An 18,969-nucleotide genomic window follows, 5' to 3' on the forward strand; every position below is an offset into this window, starting at 1 on the left:
TCTCTATGAAGGCCCATAACACCTCATTAACCCTCTTCCAACTTAAAATTTTCTGGTGTGATAGGAGCAAACAGGGTTCTCAATTGACTGATGTTTACTTCTTCATAGTCTTTACACATTGAACCCTTGGGATGGCCATGGGAGGATGCAAGTGTCACCATGACCCGTGGAGAGTTGCACATCTACCCAGCCTGACTCCTGCTGTGATGTGCATTGTGAATGACTAGGAAACATTGCAAGTGTCTCTGACAAGTGCAAGTTATTGATCCCCAGGGAAGACCTAGATTGCTTTATTGATGAACACTATGCTTAAGTCAGGAACATAACCAACAACATCACGTCATGTATGGCTACCCTTAGAGTTGGTGATAAAATTAGCTTAAAAATGACAAAATGGTGATGTAACAAAGTTAATGTGTTGCTAGGATTTTAATATTGCTACTGGTACACATTTGCTTTTTTAGTTCTGTAAAACTGAGGCTACCTAAATCAAAATTGTTAGGCTGATTTAAATGAGATGTAATCCTGTAAGCAAAAGTGTTATGAAATTGCAAATCAATATAGATTGCAGCAAACAAGGAAATGTTAATTTAAAGGGCTGTGATAAATAACACGGTGCAAAGAGCATTGGCATGGTTTCTTTCCCCCTCTACCCTGATTCAGAAATCACATTTGAGTTGCTTGTTTCAGGCCAGTGAAAGATGATTTCTTACTGGTTTCAACTCATTGTGTTTTGTCTTAAAAAATAAAGGTCAAATTGTTTCTTATCCAGCTGTGTATTGTTTTAGATTGTACTGAGCTGTATGGCATGTGCCTCTCACCTTTAAGGTAATCATGGAGGGCTGGCAGAACTGTTGTATGTTGTTGCATTGTATAGGAATTCACTCTCTAGGGCTTTACATTGTTTATCTGATAGCTATACTCAGTCATACTATATACACAGCATGTTAAAATCTCAAAGGAGGTGACAACACAGACTACTATTTTTTACTAAGTAATCATCACTCAGGCTTGTACAAATCAATACTGTTTGCTGTCCGTCCTGTAATAAAATATATAATATATATATATATATATATATATATATATATATATATATATATTTTTTTTTTTTTCTTTCTTTATATCTCTTGGTACATACACGCTCCTCTTTAAACATGCTTGTTGAGTGATCCATGCGACAGAGAGGGATTCACTATTTATACACTATTGGTAAATGTGTTACTGCATTATCTACAGTTCTTGACAGCAGGATTCTAGATGCATTGAACCCTCTCTTAAAGAACCCAGCCAGCAACTTCTAGAAGAATTCAGATAACCAGATAGAGGCTGTGCGTTACATGATGCTGCACTGGGTGGTCCCACAGCAATCTTTGAGGATGGCCATTCCTGTTTTTGTTATTGAAGTTTTGCTTGTAGGAAGTTCAGTTTTCTTCTCCGGAGTCACACCTGTAGTAATAATAATAATATAATTTAAAATCAATTGACTGGAAAGGGTTAAGAAAATGGCTTACATGTTTTTCCAGTTCAAATGATAGTTATACACCTATAGGGTTGCCAACTAACCTTCAAACCTGAACATAGATTATATGGCTGATTTGTGGTGGTAGGTAGAGCTAGTCAGTGCCATGCATTTATTTCATTAGCCACAGAGCCTATATTATTCATCTGTGTTCAGATTCAAAGCACTCTTGTCACTGGAAAATTATGTAGTCTACCATTTCTGAATTTACTGTTTGAGAACACCAGTTTCCTGTCTGGCCTATTGAAGTATTTCAAACTTTGAGTCGCTGACTAATTTCAACACTTTTTTTGACACATCACAATAAAACAATGTTTCTACTGGGTCTGTAAATAAAAAGTAAGAATAAACTAGACAACTAGCATTTTTAAAAGAAGACCAGAAATGGCAGCTTTTATACTTCTGTCATGATATGTTTTTTTAAAAAAGGTAGTTGCAAACCTAAATCTTTATACCAATGTGGAGATTTTCACATCATGTAATTTCGCTTTACTTCCTGGCTTTGTGAATAGCCCCCTAAATTACGATATTTGTCTCATAATAAAGGTCCTACTGTTCATGCCTTCAAATTGCCTAGTTTTCTTTAGGGAGAGGGGTGAAAATGCAAGAGAGAAAGAGAGTAGAAATACCTTTTCAGAAAAGCCCATAGAGTGGCCTCTTTAACCACTCTGCAACCGCTCACAGTAATACTACTGCGGCAGAGTGGTTCGTTATCGTCCAGCCACGTAGTATTAACGTGACTGGACACTCCCCCTTCTGGGCGGCGCTTGCGCGCCGCCGGAGGCTCGCTCCCGCTGTTTTCATTCACAGCGGGAGTCGGGCCAGGGGAGGAGCAGCGGCGATCGCCGCTGCTCTTACCCGATCGTCGGGGATCGAGTCTGGAGATCCGCCCGCTGTGTGTAAACACAGCGGGCGGATCTCCATAGTGACAGGGAGTGACAGATCGGACTGTTCAGCATAGCTGGACATCCGATCTGTCCATGAATCACTCAGTCACCTCCCCCCCTACACGTCAGTAAGCACCAGGCATACATTAACCCCTCCCTCTCCAATAAAATTAACCCCTTCCCTGCCAGTGTCATTTTTACAGTAACAGTGCATATATATAGCACTGATTACTGCAGTAATGTCACTGGTACCCCCAAAAGTGTCAAAAATGTCAGTCAGGGGTCCGGTCTGTCCGCCGCAATGTCGCAGTCCCGCAAAAAAAATCGCAGATCGCCGCCATTACGCGTTAAAAAAAAAACACCAAAAATGACAGAAATCTTTCCCTTTGTTAGTAAACGCAATAACTTTTGCGCAAACCAATCAAAATACGCTTATTGCGATTTTTTTTACCAAACATATGTAGCATAAAACAAATTGGCCAAAAACTTTTAAAAAAATTGGTTTTTACATCTTTTTTGGGGGGAATTTCATATAAAAAAATGTGAAAAATATTGTTATTTTTTCAAAATAAACGCTCTTTTTTTGTTTATAGCGCAAAAAGTAAAAATCGCACAGGTGATCAAATACCACCAAAAGAAAGCTCTGTTTGTGGGAAAAAAAGGACGTAAATTTCGTTTGGGTACGGCGTCGCACGACCGCGCAATTGTCAGTTGAAGTCGCACAGCGCCGAATCGCAAAAAGTGGCCTGGACGGAAGACAGCAAAATCCTCCGGTTGTAAAGTGGTTAACTCATTTTAGACTGCAATCTGTAGATTGATGTTTTAGCATAAACCAAGCTGCCAGTTTTAGCGATCCCTGTCTCATGCACAGAGAGGGACACGACATCCGTACCCATAACGAGATCGCCCATCCGTCCATCCACATCAAAGGAGCAGCAGTTTAAGCGTTTTAGATTCTTATTGGTATACGCCATAAGAATCCACATCGTCTGGTAAGTGGGCTACCTTACCTTTGGCACAGAGTGTTAGCAATCAAGGCTCGCACGATCCCCATTTCATCACAAGAGACTCTCTTTCTGAGCACCTTTCTTTTTTGCACTTCCCTTATTTTGTATATTTTTCACTTTTATGGACTTTTTCTTCACTGGACACATGCTTGGATTAACCTTTTTTTGATGTTGTTAATGTATTACATATGATATGAGTTTTTTACTGGAAAAGAATACCAATTAAGCACCAGCACTTTATTAAGTTGATCACCAATACTGTTTACATGTTTGCACGTGCACTTTAGAGGTTTTTGATATTTGCTAATATACATTGTTTCCAGTAAGCATATTAATTACAGCACAGCATTATTTATTTATTTAATTATTTATTCACATGAACACAAATATATTACAAGTAAATCCCTTTACATAGGGTAGCGCAGTATTTACCATTTCTTTTACAATTACCAGATCATTATCTCTTAGTAGATAGTGACCTTCATTACTTGCTGCTTCCCAACATATTAATTAATTAATTAATTTTTTTCTACACCTTGGCGCGAGTATACCATTTACACAAACTATAGTATGATATTTGAAAATTGATCAGTCCTGTTGTTCTGACTGCCTATCTCAGTTCTTGAGATGCCAAAATACCAGGACAGAGTACAAATACCCCCAAAATTACCCCTTTTTGGAAAGTAGGCAGTCAAATGTATTAAGAGGCATGGTGAGTTTTTGAAGACCCTCGAGCACCAAGACAGTGGAAACACTCATAAAAATGACTCCATTTTGGAAAGCATACATCCCAACGTATGATGTTTTTGTGATATGTTGCAGCAATGCGTGGTAGTCTATTTAGACGACATCTTGATTTCTCTGTCGCTCATTGACAGACGTAGTCCTCGTTGATTAATAACAACTCGGGTTATACTGCCCTCTACAGGAGTAGGACTAGACAGGAAAGAAAACATTCTGGCCACACCCTAGGGGCAGTCCCAGAGGGTATATCCTCTCTCTCTCTGCTACAGCAAATCAGTTTTTTTTCTGTCTAGTTAGTAAGGACCTAGATGCCTTGCTAGGATCTTCGGTCCTGGCAGGAATTTTTCTTAGAAAGATTTTTTTTTAGACAGCTTTTTTTTCCAGTGTTCCTGTGAGATCTTCAAGCAAGAAAGCTGTAACTGGGCGACGGGCTGGATGTTGAGATCCAGTGGTCACCCCAGTTCAGCCTACGAGCGCGTGCAGGCCATAGCTCCGCGCTGGGTCGGCCGCGACATAGTCCCACTGGACGGGGACTGACCCTGCGAGTTAAACGTCTCGCCTGAACGCCAATGACCAACAGAGTCACGGCGTCCATATTGGTCGACAGCCCCCCCACCCCGGTGGAGAGGGGTTCTGTCAGGAGTGGCGCCCGCCTGGTTCCGGTATGGTGAGTAGTATGTTCCCCCTCCCCCCCTGTCGGGTTTGTGGTGGACGCGGGCCCCTCTCTGGAATGGTAGGATGGGTCTCCCCTCTATCCTATAACAGGTCACAGATCCCCCAATTTGAGTGTGATTTTTGTGAACAAAAACCAGGAGGCTTGGTTTGGGAGCTGACTATCTAAGGTCATTGCAAAACTGATAAGGGTGACTGAAGTCAGTGGCAGTACATAAGGGGCATTACTATTGACGTAAAAGGTATCCTACCTGTCAGAGGTGTACACAGGCCGATGCCTATGCCTGAGTCACTGCAGTCCAGATCGCCATTCCTCCAGCAAAGGGTCACTTCGGAAGGACAGAAGGCTGCCTCCCGACGGCCCACGGACCGCATGCGGCCCGCCAGGGTCCTGTACCGCCGGCCAGGCTTATCACCAGTCAGGGTGAAAGTTGTGGGGCCGAGATACTCCCGCAGGCCGCCAGGCCGAACATAAACATCCCGCAGGCCACTGCTACCCGCTGCTATCCTTTACAGGCCGCCGCCATTTTCTTGCAGATCGCACGAGGCCGCCATATTGGCGTAGCCTCGTGTCTCCAGCATGGGGGCGGCCATGTTTGAGGTGACCAAACACCTCAAGGAGCTATGGGGAGGCTCCGGAAGGCGTGTAAAGGGGCGGAGCCGCCTCCTTTTTCCCGGCGTAACCTCGTGTCTCCAGCATGGGGGCGGCCATGTTTGAGGTGACCAAAAAACCTCGAGGAGCTAAGGGGAGGCGCCGGAAGGCGTGCAAAGGGGCGGAGCCGCCTCCTTTTACCCGGGAAAGCCAGCCAAAGACTTCCTGTCTGTAATAGACAGTGCTGGAACAAGTTGTATTGAAACTCTGTGCATCAAGTGGTGAGCCTTGGGGTCTCTCTCTCTCTCGCTCTGTAGGGGTCCCTAAGCAGGTAACACTGAGGGGCGCTGTGGCGCTGGGGGTCTAAGAAAAAAAAAAGTTTTATTTTTTTTTTGGCTAATTAATTTTTTCCGGCAAGTGTCTGGAATAATCATGGACCCTGCCACACAGGTATCCCCAGCTGTTTCCCTCGAGGTGGCCGCAGGACCCTCCAGTTCACAGAGTATGGATGCACTCACAGCAGTTTTGGAGTCTTTGGTGTCTCGGGTGGAGACGGCCTGTCAGAGACGGGGGTCAAGAAAGCGACCCCCGCCTACCCCTATGTCATCTGATACTTCAGATTCAGATTCTGAGATGGTTGTTGCAGCTGCAGGTCCCTCTGTAGGGGCTGTTGTCTCAGGTAAAGTTCCCTCAGACAGTGAGGAGGACGTTCCTGCCTCCGCCATAGCACAAGAAGAAGCATTGGTGGACGCACTAGTTGTGGCGGTCCGGGAAACCTTAAGACTTGAGGTTTTACCGGCAGAAGCAACTGAGATGGAAATTCCCTTTGGTACTAGTAAACCTACCAAGACGGCGAAGGTTTTTCCCTTACCCAAATGTTTTGGTAATAAAATTAAAGAGGAATGGGATCATTCAAAAAGTACCTTTACTGTTTCCAAGCGCATTGCTAGACGCTATCTGTTTGAGGAATCCCTGTGGTGGATCCACCTATTTCCAGACTGAATAAAGCCACTGTTATCCCGTTGGAGGACGCTCCGTCCTTTAAGGATCCGGTGGATCGGAAGATGGAAGCGGAGTCCCGCACTATTTTTTCCCTGATAGGGTCAGCCTTTAGACCAGTGATTGTCATTGGTTTCGTTTCACAGACATTAACGGAATGGGCAAGATTGGTACGCCATGACCTAAAGGGGAAAGGTATCCCCCAGGCAGCATCTGATTTGATGGAACAAATTATACAAGGACTGTAGTTCGTCTGTGACGCAGCCCTGCACGCCACCCCCTTGTTAGGGCATGCATCTATGTCAGCGGTAATCCTCAGACGTGTGCTGTGGTTAAAGTGCTGGTCAGCGGATCTAGGTTCCAAAAAAGCCTTGGCGAATCTCCCCTTTCAGGGGAATCGCCTATTTGGGGCCACCCTAGATGAGATCATTAAGGATGTCACTGGGGGCAAGAGCACTTTTCTGCCGCAGGCTGCTAAAGCTAAAGGACCTCGTAACAAGCGTGGACCTTTCTTTGCCGCTCATAAAGGGTTCGTTTGCTCCGCTGGGGCGAGCGGGAAAGGCAAAGCCCCTCTAGGAGGGTTCAAGAGGCGCTGGTCGGGCAAAAAAAAGGCAGACTCAGCCAAACCTGAAGTTAAGGCTAATACAGCCTGAAGGTGCGCCCCCACCCGGCTTAGGGGTGGGGGGACGTCTTCACCGGTGTTCAGATCTAGGGCTTTCCTGAATCCCGGACTAAGGGGTTCAGGAGATCATATGATCAGGATACAAGATCGAGTGTCGATCACTGCTACCGGTGCAATTCTTCCCTTCCAACATTTAGGTGCTACAGGGAGCGGTAGTTACCGTTCCCTGAACAGATCATTTTCTTTACCTTTTCCAAAGATTAATTTCAGTTCCCTACAGGAATCGGATCCGGTTGAGCAAACAGACCAAGGAGCCTCTAGTCTGGTGACTTCGGTCTCTAATGCTCAACCAGGAGAAATCACCACTCCTGACAAGAATCAAGTTTCTGATAAATGTGTGGGAACAGAGAGCGATCAGACTTTGTCGGATTGCCTGGACCAAGCAGCTCTAGGGCAGCCTGGTTCGGATCCAGTCAGACAAGATCAGGGTGATGACTTAGGTCGATCACCAAGGATTTCACCATCTGTGTCTTCATCAGAGCATCCCGGAGGTGGATCTGTTGGCATATCGGCTCAACAGGAAGGCGCGGAGGTTGGTAACGCGCGCCCGCGATCCTCTAGCGGACGCAGCAGACGCGCTGAACGGCCTACTAAGGCAGTATCAGCTACTAGACGTCTTCCCCCCTCTCAAGTTGCTGCTGAGACTTCTCTGCAGGATAGAGATAGAGGGAACTCCAGTTATCCTGGAAATTCGAGGTCGTCAGGCCGGTCAGGCCGACTTGGACATGCTAGTCGCGAACGCTCCTTGGAGACCTCCTCTCAGGGAGGATCTGCGGTCTCAAGGACCGATCTTCCATCATGCTTTACAGTCGCTGGTTTTAATGGCCTGGCCATTGAGACCCAGGTACTGAAGGGCAGAGGGTTGTCAGCTTCAGTTATTCCTACTCTAATTAAAGCAAGGAAAGCGACTTCCAGCAAAGTCTATTATCGCACATGGAAGACTTACATTGCGTGGTGTGAATCTTTGGGATTTCCCCCACGTACCTATTCGGTGACCCGAATCTTGGCTTTTCTGCAAAAGGGGGTTGAGCAGAAACTATCCTTGAGCACCATCAAGGGTCAGGTTTCAGCATTAGCAATCTTCTTTCAGAAGCCTTTGGCTACTCATTCCTTGGTGCGGAATTTCATCCAGGGGGTGCGGCACTTGGCTCCGCCAATCCGCGCGCCCTTACCACCTTGGGATCTTAATTTGGTTTTGTCGGTTCTGCAGAAACCTCCCTTTGAAAATATCAGGGAGATTCCCTTGCTTACATTATCTCAGAAGGTGGCCTTCTTGGTGGCTATCACTTCTGCACGCAGGGTGTCAGAACTGGCTGCATTATCATGCCATTCCCCATATCTAGTGGTTCATAGGGATAAGGTAGTTCTTCATCCAAAGCCATCCTTTCTTCCTAAGGTGGTTTCAGACTTTCATCTGAATGAAGATATTGTGCTACCTTCCTTGTGTCCTCAGCCCAATCATCCTCGGGAATATGCGTTGCATTCCTTGGATGTGGTTCGGGCAATCAGGGTATACCTGAAGGCTACGGAAACGTTCCGTTAGACGGATTCACTTTTTGTGATCACGGATGGCCCCAGAAAGGGGTTGCCTGCATCTGCCGCAACTATCTCCAAATGGATTAGACAGACGGTGGTACAGGCTTATTCTATTAAGGGTCGGAATCCTCCATTCCCTGTTAAGGCGCACTCCACTCGAGCGCTCAGTACTTCCTGGGCCTACCGCCATCAGGCGTCAGTGGTCCAGGTGTGCAAGGTGGCCACCTGGTCGTCGGTGCATACCTTTACAAAATTTTATAAAGTTGATGTGATGGCATCGGCGGATGCCTCATTTGGCCGCAAGGTTTTGCAGGCCGCAATTTGAGGAGACCGGTGGTCTACCTCAAGGGTTTTTTCCGTTGGAATTTCAATTGAGTCTCATCGTTTGATTGATGAGCCTTTAAAACTTCTAGTTGGCACCGGTTGGGCCTTCTAGATTGGATTTTGATTTCCATTTTCCCACCCCTCATTTGTGGTACTGCTTTGGGACGTCCCGAGTTGTTATTAATCAACGAGGACTACGTCTGTCAATGAGCGACAGAGAAAAATGGATTTTTGTAAAATCTTACCGTAAAATCCTTTTCTCTTAAGCTCATTGACAGACGTAGTACCCGTCCCTCTGTTTTTTGAGTTGGGTTGGGTTAAATTCTCTAAACACTGCTTTGTGACATAACTGATTTGCTGTAGCAGAGAGAGAGAGGATATACCCTCTGGGACTGCCCCTAGGGTGTGGCCAGAATGTTTTCTTTCCTGTCTAGTCCCACTCCTGTAGAGGGCAGTATAACCCGAGTTGTTATTAATCAACGAGGACTGCGTCTGTCAATGAGCTTAAGAGAAAAGGATTTTACGGTAAGATTTTACAAAAATCCATTTTTACTCGGACTCCATTGAATCACACTACCTACTCTCTCACTGATCATAAGAAACTGACGTATCTCTCGGAGACCAAGGGGCTCACACCCCATCAGGCCAGATGGGCCTTATTCTTGTCTCCTTTTAACTATGTGGTGTCCTATTTGCCCGGCTCCAAGAATGTTAAAGCTGATGCCTTGTCTTGCCAGTGTTCTGAGTTGTCCAGGGAGGACTCCGTGCTGACACTGGTCATACCTTCGGATCATATCCTGGCTGCCAGTCGAACCAACTTAACCTCTCCTCTTGGGGAACAGATCTTGGATGCCCAACCTGATGCTCCCACAGAGAGACCTGCTGGCAAACGTTTTGTACCTGAGGGGTTGCGCATCAGATTGTTGCGCACGTACCACAATCCCAAGACTGACGGTCATCCTGGTAAGAACCAGATGTCCTGGGCTATTTCCCATCAGTTCTGGTGGCCATCTCTCCGCACTGATGTTGCTTCGTATGTGGCTGATTGTTCGGTCTGTGCCCAGAACAAATCTTTGCGGCACCTTCCCTTGGGCCTGCTGCATCCTGTTCCCAATAGGTAGCATCTCTGGTCTCACCTGGCCATGGATTTTATTGTGGAACTTCCCATGTCTCGAGTTTACATGGTTATCTTCATGGTTGTTGACCGGATCTCCAAAATGTGCCACTGTGTTCCATTTAGGCGGCTGCCTACCACTCAGGAGCTTGCCTCTGTTTTTGCCAGGAAGTTTTTCTGCTTACGCAGGTTGCCTAAGAAAATTGTCTCGGACCGTGAGAGCCAGTTTGTCTCCAGGTCCTGGCATGTGTATCTCCAATGTCTTTCACGTGTCACTTTTGAAGCCACTGGTTTGCAATCGCTATACTTCTTCACTTCCTTGCCCTCATGCCATTCCTATGGGCAATCATAAGGTATGAGGCTAGCAGCATCTTGGATTCTTGTCATTTCCGAGGTCAGATTCAATACCTGTTGCACTGGAAGGGTTATGGTCCTGAGAAGCACTCCTGGGTTCCCTCCACTGATGTTCATTATCACGCCCTTCTCTGCACTTTCCATGCTCACTTTCCTCAGAAACAGTTTTGCTGTCTTACCTTGCCTTCCTGTTGGCAGCCATCTTGGACATGTGCAGACTGCTGTCTCTTAAAAACTCTGTTTGCATCATCACTTGCCTGCTGCCTTGGTGTCGCTCAGTGATGATGCTGCACACCTGACTATATATATCACCTGATGGGTTGCAGTCCTTGCCCTTGTGTTTGTGCTCCAAGGTGCATCTCTGCTAGCAGTCTTCTATTCTCCGTGTTCCTCCGTGTGCATCTCTGCTAGCAGTTTTCTGTTCTCCGTGTTCCACTGTGTAAGTCCTGGCTTGGCTGGCGACTCTCCTGGCTCTCGATCCCACATCGGCAGAGGACCTAGCATCAGTAGACCGCTCCTGGACTCGACCCTGGCTTGGATGACTACCTGCTTCTGGACTTGACCCCGGCTTGTTCCTGCTCACACTTCCTCACTCTTGCTGTGCGTTTATTGTTGTTTTCTCCAATAAACTGCTTTATTTTACCTGAAGACCAGACCCAGTGTGGTCTGGTTTCCTGGCAACCTCCTGACACCCCACCCCATGCATCCTGTATGCTTGGAACTGAGCTGCTGTAGTTAGTGATGTCCAATTCATGAACGAATCGTTCTTTTGAATCTATTCTTTTCAGTGAACTGGATGAAGCGATTGATCAGACTGAACTGATTAATTTGAAACAGTTCACTATTGACTCAATAGGAGACAGGTCTGGTAATATGATCCTAGAGGGAGAGAGCTCACCCACTCCCTGCAACCAATAAGCCAGCTCACCTCACACTGACAATCAGGAACTTGATACAAACTTACAACAGTTCTGAGTCTAAAGTACACCAGTACACTTAGTCAAAGAATCATATTAGTCTCCAGAACAGTTACTGAGTCAAAGAATCGTGAGCCTCAGTTAGAACACAGTACACTGAAAGAATGGCATGGAGGAGCTCAGTTATGAGCAAAGATTAGAGGAACTGAATTTATTCTCTCTTTAGAAGAGGAGATTAAGGGGGGATATGATCAACATGTATAAATACATAAGTGGTCCATAAAGTGAACTTGGTGTTGAGTTATTCACTGTAAGGTCAACACAGAGAATAGGGGGGCACTCTTTATGTCTAGAGGAAAAGAGATTTTGTCTCCAAATATGGAAAGGTTTATTCACCGTAAGAGCTGTGAAAATGTGGAATAGACTCCGTCCAGAGGTGGTTCTGGCTAGCTCACTAGAATGCTTTAAAAAACGCCTGGATTCTTTCCTAGGTGTACATAATATAAATGGGTACTAATATTTACAGTATAGGTAAAGTTGATCCAGGGAATATCCGATTGCCTCTTGGGGGATCAGGAAGGAATTTTTTCCCCTGCTGTAGCAAGTTGGCTTATGCTTTGCTGGGGTTTTTCGCCTTCCTCTGGATCAACTGTGGGTATAGGATTGTTGATATGGGATTGTATGTTTGGGTTTTCTTTACTGTTTTTGTTTTTTATCGGCTGAGCCAGATGAACTTGTGTCTTTTTTCAACCTGACTACCTAGGTAACTATGTAGTCACTCACTACCAGTACAACAATACACTAAATCAATGATCAGGTAGCAGCAGTGATAAGGTACAGACAGCCTTAGGCTCCATTCACACCATGGCATTCCGGATTGTGGGGTGGAATCGCCACAAAACACAGGATGCTGTTGTAATCCCCTTTTCTTTCAATGGCACTCTAATTGCAACGTGATATTGCCGCGATTGTCACCCGACAAATCACTGTAAAATCGCGTAAACAGAAACGAGGGACGCCTCTAGCCCAAAATAAATTCTGGAACTTCTTTTGGGCAAAAGGCATCCCGTGATTTTGTTTGCGCGAGATTACAGTGATTTGTTGGGTGACAATAGCGGCAATATTGTGCTGCTACCGGGGTGCCATTGAAAGTAACAGGGATCGCAAGCGTGTCCTGTGTTTTGCAGCAATTCAGATTCTCGGCCAAAATCGCACTGATTCTGCCCGTGATCCAGAATGCCATGGTGTGAACAGTGCCTTAAAGACAACAGGGACGCAGAGTCTGGATGAGAGGAGATCCTCATAATTATTTCACCCTTTGTTTTAAAAAGCAAGTTTTTTATTTTATTTTTTTATTAAACTGTAAAGAAACCCTTATGAGACACTTTATAATAGTTTTAACACAGAACCCTATCATCCGATTGATTACAACTCTGATTATACTGATCACAAAAGGAAAGGGTCAAATACTACATAGATGACAACTTGAAAAGCCTGTACAGGACATCAGTTTAGAATTAACCATGAATTATATTTCTAGAATTATTGCTCTCACTCTGTTTGTGGCACCACCTAACGTGTGAAGCAATCATCGTTTATGTACACATGCATGCCGTTCATATGCAGGTATTGGGGTCGGGGGGATGGTTTTAGCTTTTATTTTATTTTTTTTCACTTAACAAGGATCTGCCAACCTTCTGTGAATCACATTCTTCTGATTCACATCATTTAATAAGGTTGAGTCAGATCCAGAGCTTCAGTTCACTTGCTTATCAGCAGACTCAGCAAGTGAACCGAAGAATCGATTCATGAATCGGTTCATTTCAATGAGTAGTTCGAAATGAACAGATTCACATAAAAAGATCTGAACTTCCCATCACTAGCTGTAGTGAGAGCAGTGATCAGAGTGTGAGGCTCGTCCCGGACCTCTGCATTCCCCAGCCAGTATAGAGGGGGCGGAGCCGGGAGCTCAACTGATGCTCTGACCCTGCCCCATGCAGCCTGTATGCTCCGGAGTGAGCAGTTGAAGTGAGATCAGAGCGGGAGCCATGCCCATGGACCTCTGAAAGTGTATATTGAGCCCAGCTGGCATATACAGTGCCTTGCTAAAGTATTCGGCCCCCTTGAACTTTGCGACCTTTTGCCACATTTCAGGCTTCAAACATAAAAATATAAAACTGTCATTTTTTGTGAAGAATCAACAAGTGGGACACAATCATGAAGTGGAATTAAATTTATTGCATATTTCAAACTTTGTTAACAAATAAAAAACGGAAAAATTGGGCATGCAAAATGATTCAGCCCCTTTACTTTCAGTGCAGCAAACTCTCTCCAGAAGTTCAGTGAGGATCTCTGAATGATCCAATGTTGATCTAAATGACTAATGATGATAAATAGAATCCACCTGTGTGTAATCAAGTCTCCGTATAAATGCACCTGCACTGTGATAGTCTCAGAGTTCTGTTTAAAGCGCAGAGAGCATCAAGAAGAACAAGGAACATACCAGGCAGGTCCGAGATACTGTTGTGGAGAAGTTTAAAGCCGGGTTTGGATACAAAAAGATTTTCCAAGCTTTAAACATCCCAAGGAGCACTGTGCAATCGATAATATTGAAATGGAAGGAGTATCAGACCTCTGTAAATCTACGAAGACCTGGACGTCCCTCTAAACTTTCAGCTCATACAAGGAGAAGACTGATCAGAGATGCAGCCAAGAGGCCCATGATCACTCTGGATGAACTGCAGAGATCTACAGCTGAGGTGGGAGACTCTGTCCATATGACAACAATCAGTCGTATACTGCACAAATCTGGCTTTTATGGAAGAGTGGTAAGAAGAAAGCCATTTCTTAAAGATATCCATAAAAAGTGTAGTTTAAAGTTTGCCACAAGCCACCTGGGAGACACACCAAACATGTGGAAGAAGGTGCTCTGGTCAGATGAAACCAAAATCAAACTTTTTTGGCAACAATGCAAAATGTTATGTTTGCCGTAAAAGCAACACCGCTCATCACCCTGAACACACCATCCCCACTGTCAAACATGGTGGTGGCAGCATCATGGTTTGGGCCTGCTTTTCTTCAGCAGGGACAGGGAAGATGGTTAAAATTGATGGGAAGATGGATGGAGCCAAATACAGGACCATTCTGGAAGAAAACCTGATGGAGTCTTCAAAAGACCTGAGACTGGGACGGAGATTTGTCTTCCAACAAGACAATGATCCAAAACATAAAGCAAAATCTACAATGGTTCACATATAAACATATCCAGGTGTTAGAATGGCCAGGTCAAAGTCCAGACCTGAATCCAGTCAAGAATCTGTGGAAAGAACTGAAAACTGCTGTTCACAAACGCTCTCCATCCAACCTCACTGAGCTCGAGCTGTTTTGCAAGGAGGAATGGGCAAAAATTTCAGTCTCTCGATGTGCAAAACTCATAGAGACATACCCCAAGCGACTTACAGCTGTAATCCCAGCAAAAGGTGGCGCTACAAGGTATTAACTTAAGGGGGCTGAATAATTTTGCACGCAAAATTTTTCAGTTTTTTATTTGTTAAAAAAGTTTGAAATATCCAATAAATTTCGTTCCACTTCATGATTGTGTCCCACTTGTTGATTCTTCACAAAAAATTACAGTTTTATATCTTTATGTTTGAAGCCTGAAATGTGGCAAAAGGTCGAAAAGTTCCGCAATGCATTGTATATATATGTATACCCTTACACCCATAGAATGCCCTGAGCTGTGTTATTCAACTGTAAAGATGTGCATTGTTAAAAGTTTTCTGACCGCCTCCTGTACTATGTCATCAGTCTCTGACCATCTCTTGTACTATGTCCGCAGTCTCGGACCATCTCCTGTACCATATCCGCATTCTCTGACTGTCTCCTGTAGTATGTCCGAAGTCCCTGATTGTCTCCTGTATTATGTCTGCAGCTACTGACTGTCTCCTGTAGTATGTCTGCAGTACCTGGCCGTCTCCTATAGTATGTCCACAGTCTCTGACCATCTCCTGTAGTATGTCCGCAGTCTCTGACTGTCTCTTGTACTATATCTGCAGTCTCTGACCGTGTCCTCTAGTATGCCTGCAGTCTCTGATGCTCTCCTGTAGTATATTTGCAGTCTCTGACCCTCTTCTGTATTATGTGTATCAATGTGCCACCTTACTTGCTGAATTATTTGAAATTGATCCACTGCTCAGTGAGTGGTAATGATGTGCAATAACCTGTAGCAATCCATCAGTGAACAGTAGTGATCTGCTGTAATCTCTAGCAACTAGGGTTGAGCGAACCCGGACTGTATTGTTCGTGTTCATACCGGACTTTTGGGTATTCGGTACCCAGACCCGAACCTGGACATTTCACTGTATGTTCGGGTACTGTCCGTTGTTCGGTAACGTCATTTGATGTTTTGGCGCGGTTTTAATGGCGTGCTTTCAACAGGTGCAAGGCAGCCAATCAGCAAGCGTTTAACTAGACAGCGATCTACATTGATTGTATTGTGTGGGGCTGCAGTGAACGATCTTTATGCCCTGACCTGAGCCAAGTGAGAAGGAGAAGGGAGAAACAAAAACATTTTATCAGTCTGTTAGGCATGCGGTGCTGCACATTTCATGCAACCTTAGTGCATATGTGTTTGCTTAATCTGCATTTAAAAAAGAAAAAACATTTTTTCCTTCATATTTAACTTTAAAGACTGTATGTCAGACAGACATTGCTTTTCTAACCTGCTCTTCAAAAAGCACCAATGTGAGGGGAAAATAATTATTTTACAGTATTTAGGGTAAAAAAATTATTTTTCAGTTTTTCATTCAAATGGGTTTTTTTTTTAATTCAATAGCGGAATAGAACAACAACAGTATCCAACCTATTAGGCTTGCGGTGTGTAGCGGGCATTTCCTGCAACCTCAGTGCATATGTGTCTGCTTAATCTGCATTTTAAAAAGAAAAAAACTTTTTTCCTTCATATTTTACTGTGACTTACAGCGTTTAGACAGACACTGCATTTCAAATCTGCTATTCAACAAGCACCAATTAAGGAGACAATTATTTTTCAGTTTTTCATTCATACATTACAGTGCGATACACCCATTGCATGCTGTTGTATTGTGCATTGCAATAAAAAAAAACATTTAGGGGCATAAAAAGTTGATTGCGGCCCTGTCTGCATATGTTACAGTGAGATACACCCATCGTCTAGATTGTAAGCTCTAACGAGCAGGGCCCTCTAGTTCCTCCTGTTTTGAATTGTATTGTAACTGTGTTGTCTTCCCTCACATTGTAAAGCGCTGTGCAAACTGTTGGCGCTATATAAATCCTGTATAATAATAATAATAATTGCATACTGTTGTATTGCGCCTTGCAATAAAAAAAACTATTTAGGGGACAAAAGAGTTTATTGCGGCCCTGTCCGCATATGTTAGTGAGATACACCCATTGCATACTGTTGTATTGCGCCTTGCAATAAAAAAAAAAACATCTAGGGGCAAAAAAAGTTGATTGCAGCCCTGTCCGCATATGTTACAGTGAGATACACCTATTGCATACTGTTGTATTGCGCCTTGCAATAAAAAAACTATTTAGGGGACAAAAAAGTTGATTGCAGCCCTGTCTGCATATGTTACAATGACATACACCCATTGCATACTGTTGTATTGCGCCTTGCAAAAAAAAAAACTATTTAGGGGAAAAAAGAGTTTATTGCGGCCCTGTCCGCATATGTTACAGTGACATAAACCCATTGCATACTGTTGTATTGTGCCTTGCAATAAAAACCCATTTCGGGGAAGATCCAAAATTCGATAAATATGAGGAGAAGGTCAAACAAGGGACGTGGCCTTGGTCGTGGTGTTGCTGGTGGAGCTCCTGTTGCAAGGAGAGGATGTGGTCGATCTGTGCCAGCTACATGCACAGGTGAAATCTACATTTGTTACATCTACAAATGTTGAGGCCAGAACAAGTACAGGCGATAGTAGATTGGGTAGCTGACGGTGCCTCCAGTTCCTTCACATTTCCCCCCCCCCCGTCTTCTGCTGAAAGGTCAGAGTTGGCACCTGCAACCGATGTCCATCAATCTGTCACAGCACCCCCTTGCAAATCAGCCAATTCATGCAGAAATCTCTTCTTCTTTTTGATGACTCTGTTAGCATGGTTTCCCAGGGCCATCCACCTAGCCCTGCGCCAGAAGTGGAAGAGATTGAATGCCCAACCACTTATGTTTCCAGATGAGTTCATGGGAGGACCATCGCAGCACGTCTCGGATGATGACGAAACACAGGTGCCAACTGCTGCGGAATTCCGAATTGTGGAGACCGACAAGGGTTGCAGGGGTCAAGACTGGATGGAAGATGATGTGGAGGACGATGAGGTCTTCGACCCCACATAGAATGAACATCATGCAGGTGACCTGAGTTTTTTGGAGGAAGAGACGGTGGTCGCACAGAGCCACCAGTACAGCAGAAGAGATAGCAGGGTGCAAAAGCAGAGCGGCCATGGCCTAGACACTACGCCTGCTACTGCCCAATGCGGCAAGGGACCGAGCACACCAAAGCCAGCTCACAGGAGTTCCCTAGCGTGGCAGTTCTTCAGACAATGTGATGATGACAGGACCTGAGTGGTTTGCACGCTGTGCAGTCAGAGCCTGAAGCGAGGCATAAACCTCAACCTGAGCACAACCTGCATGACCAGGCATCTAAGTGCAAAGCATGAGCTGCAGTGGAGTGCACACCTCAAAAACCAAGAAAGGTCTCTGGCTCCTCCCGCTTCCTCTTCTGCTGCTGCAGTCTCGGCCTCTTCATCCACCTCTGTAGTGACAGTAGCACCTGCCACCCTGCAAAAAGAGGATCCACCAGCAACACCACCACCTGGGTCATCAACAACCATCTCCACAATATCCCGTGGAAGCGTCCAGCTTTCTATCTCCCAAACACTGGAGCGGAAGAGGAAGTACCCCCTCTACCCACCCGTGATCCCTGGCCCTGAATGCCAGCTTTTAAAAATTCCTGGCCTTTGAAATGCTGTCATTCCGGCTGGTGGAGTCGCAGAGATTTAAGAGCCTTATGGCGGTGGCTGTCCCACAGTACATTGTGCCCAGCCGCCACTGCTTTTCCAGGCAAGCCATCCCTTCCCTGCACAACCAAGTAGGTGACAAAATCAGGTGTGCACTGCGCAACGCCATCTGTGGCAAGGTCCACCTAACTACGGATACGTGGACCAGTAAGCACGGTCAGGGATGTTATCTCTCTCTAACAGCACATTGGGTAAATGCAGTGGCAGCTGGGCCTGAGGCGGATAGCAGTTTGGTGTATGTCCTTCCACCACCGAGGATTGCAGGGCGCTTCAGTTTGCCTCCTGTTCCTAACTCCACCTTGCACACGCTGGCCACACTGTGCGAGCAGCAGCAGGCCATAGTGGAGTTTCAGCTGCAGCATGCACGCGTGAGTCGCTCTGCGGAACAGCACCACTTCACCACCAATAACTGGGCCACCATGCGAGACCTGTGTGCCTTGTTGCACTGTTTCGAGTACTCCACCACTATGGCCAGTGCCGATGTCGCCGTTCTCAGCTTAACTATCCCACTTCTATGCCTTCTTGAAAAAACACTTCGGGCGATGATTGAAGAGGAT

At 45.2% G+C, this 18,969-nt stretch overlaps 1 protein-coding gene across 1 annotated transcript in view; it reads right to left on the bottom strand.

The window, feature by feature from the left end:
* Window positions 1–1,088: 1,088 nt before the first annotated feature.
* BMERB1 (bMERB domain containing 1) overlaps window positions 1,089–18,969 on the bottom strand; it is a 633,071-nt gene continuing 615,190 nt past the window's right edge. The window contains exon 6 of the mRNA XM_082261009.1: window positions 1,089–1,449. Coding sequence (XP_082117135.1) covers window positions 1,337–1,449 — 113 coding nt within the window. The 3' untranslated portion in view covers window positions 1,089–1,336. The remainder of the gene's footprint in view (window positions 1,450–18,969) is intronic.

The sequence above is a fragment of the Pelophylax lessonae genome (genome assembly GCF_965119305.1).
Source record: "Pelophylax lessonae genome assembly, chromosome: 6".
NCBI classification, from domain to species: Eukaryota; Metazoa; Chordata; class Amphibia; order Anura; family Ranidae; genus Pelophylax; species Pelophylax lessonae.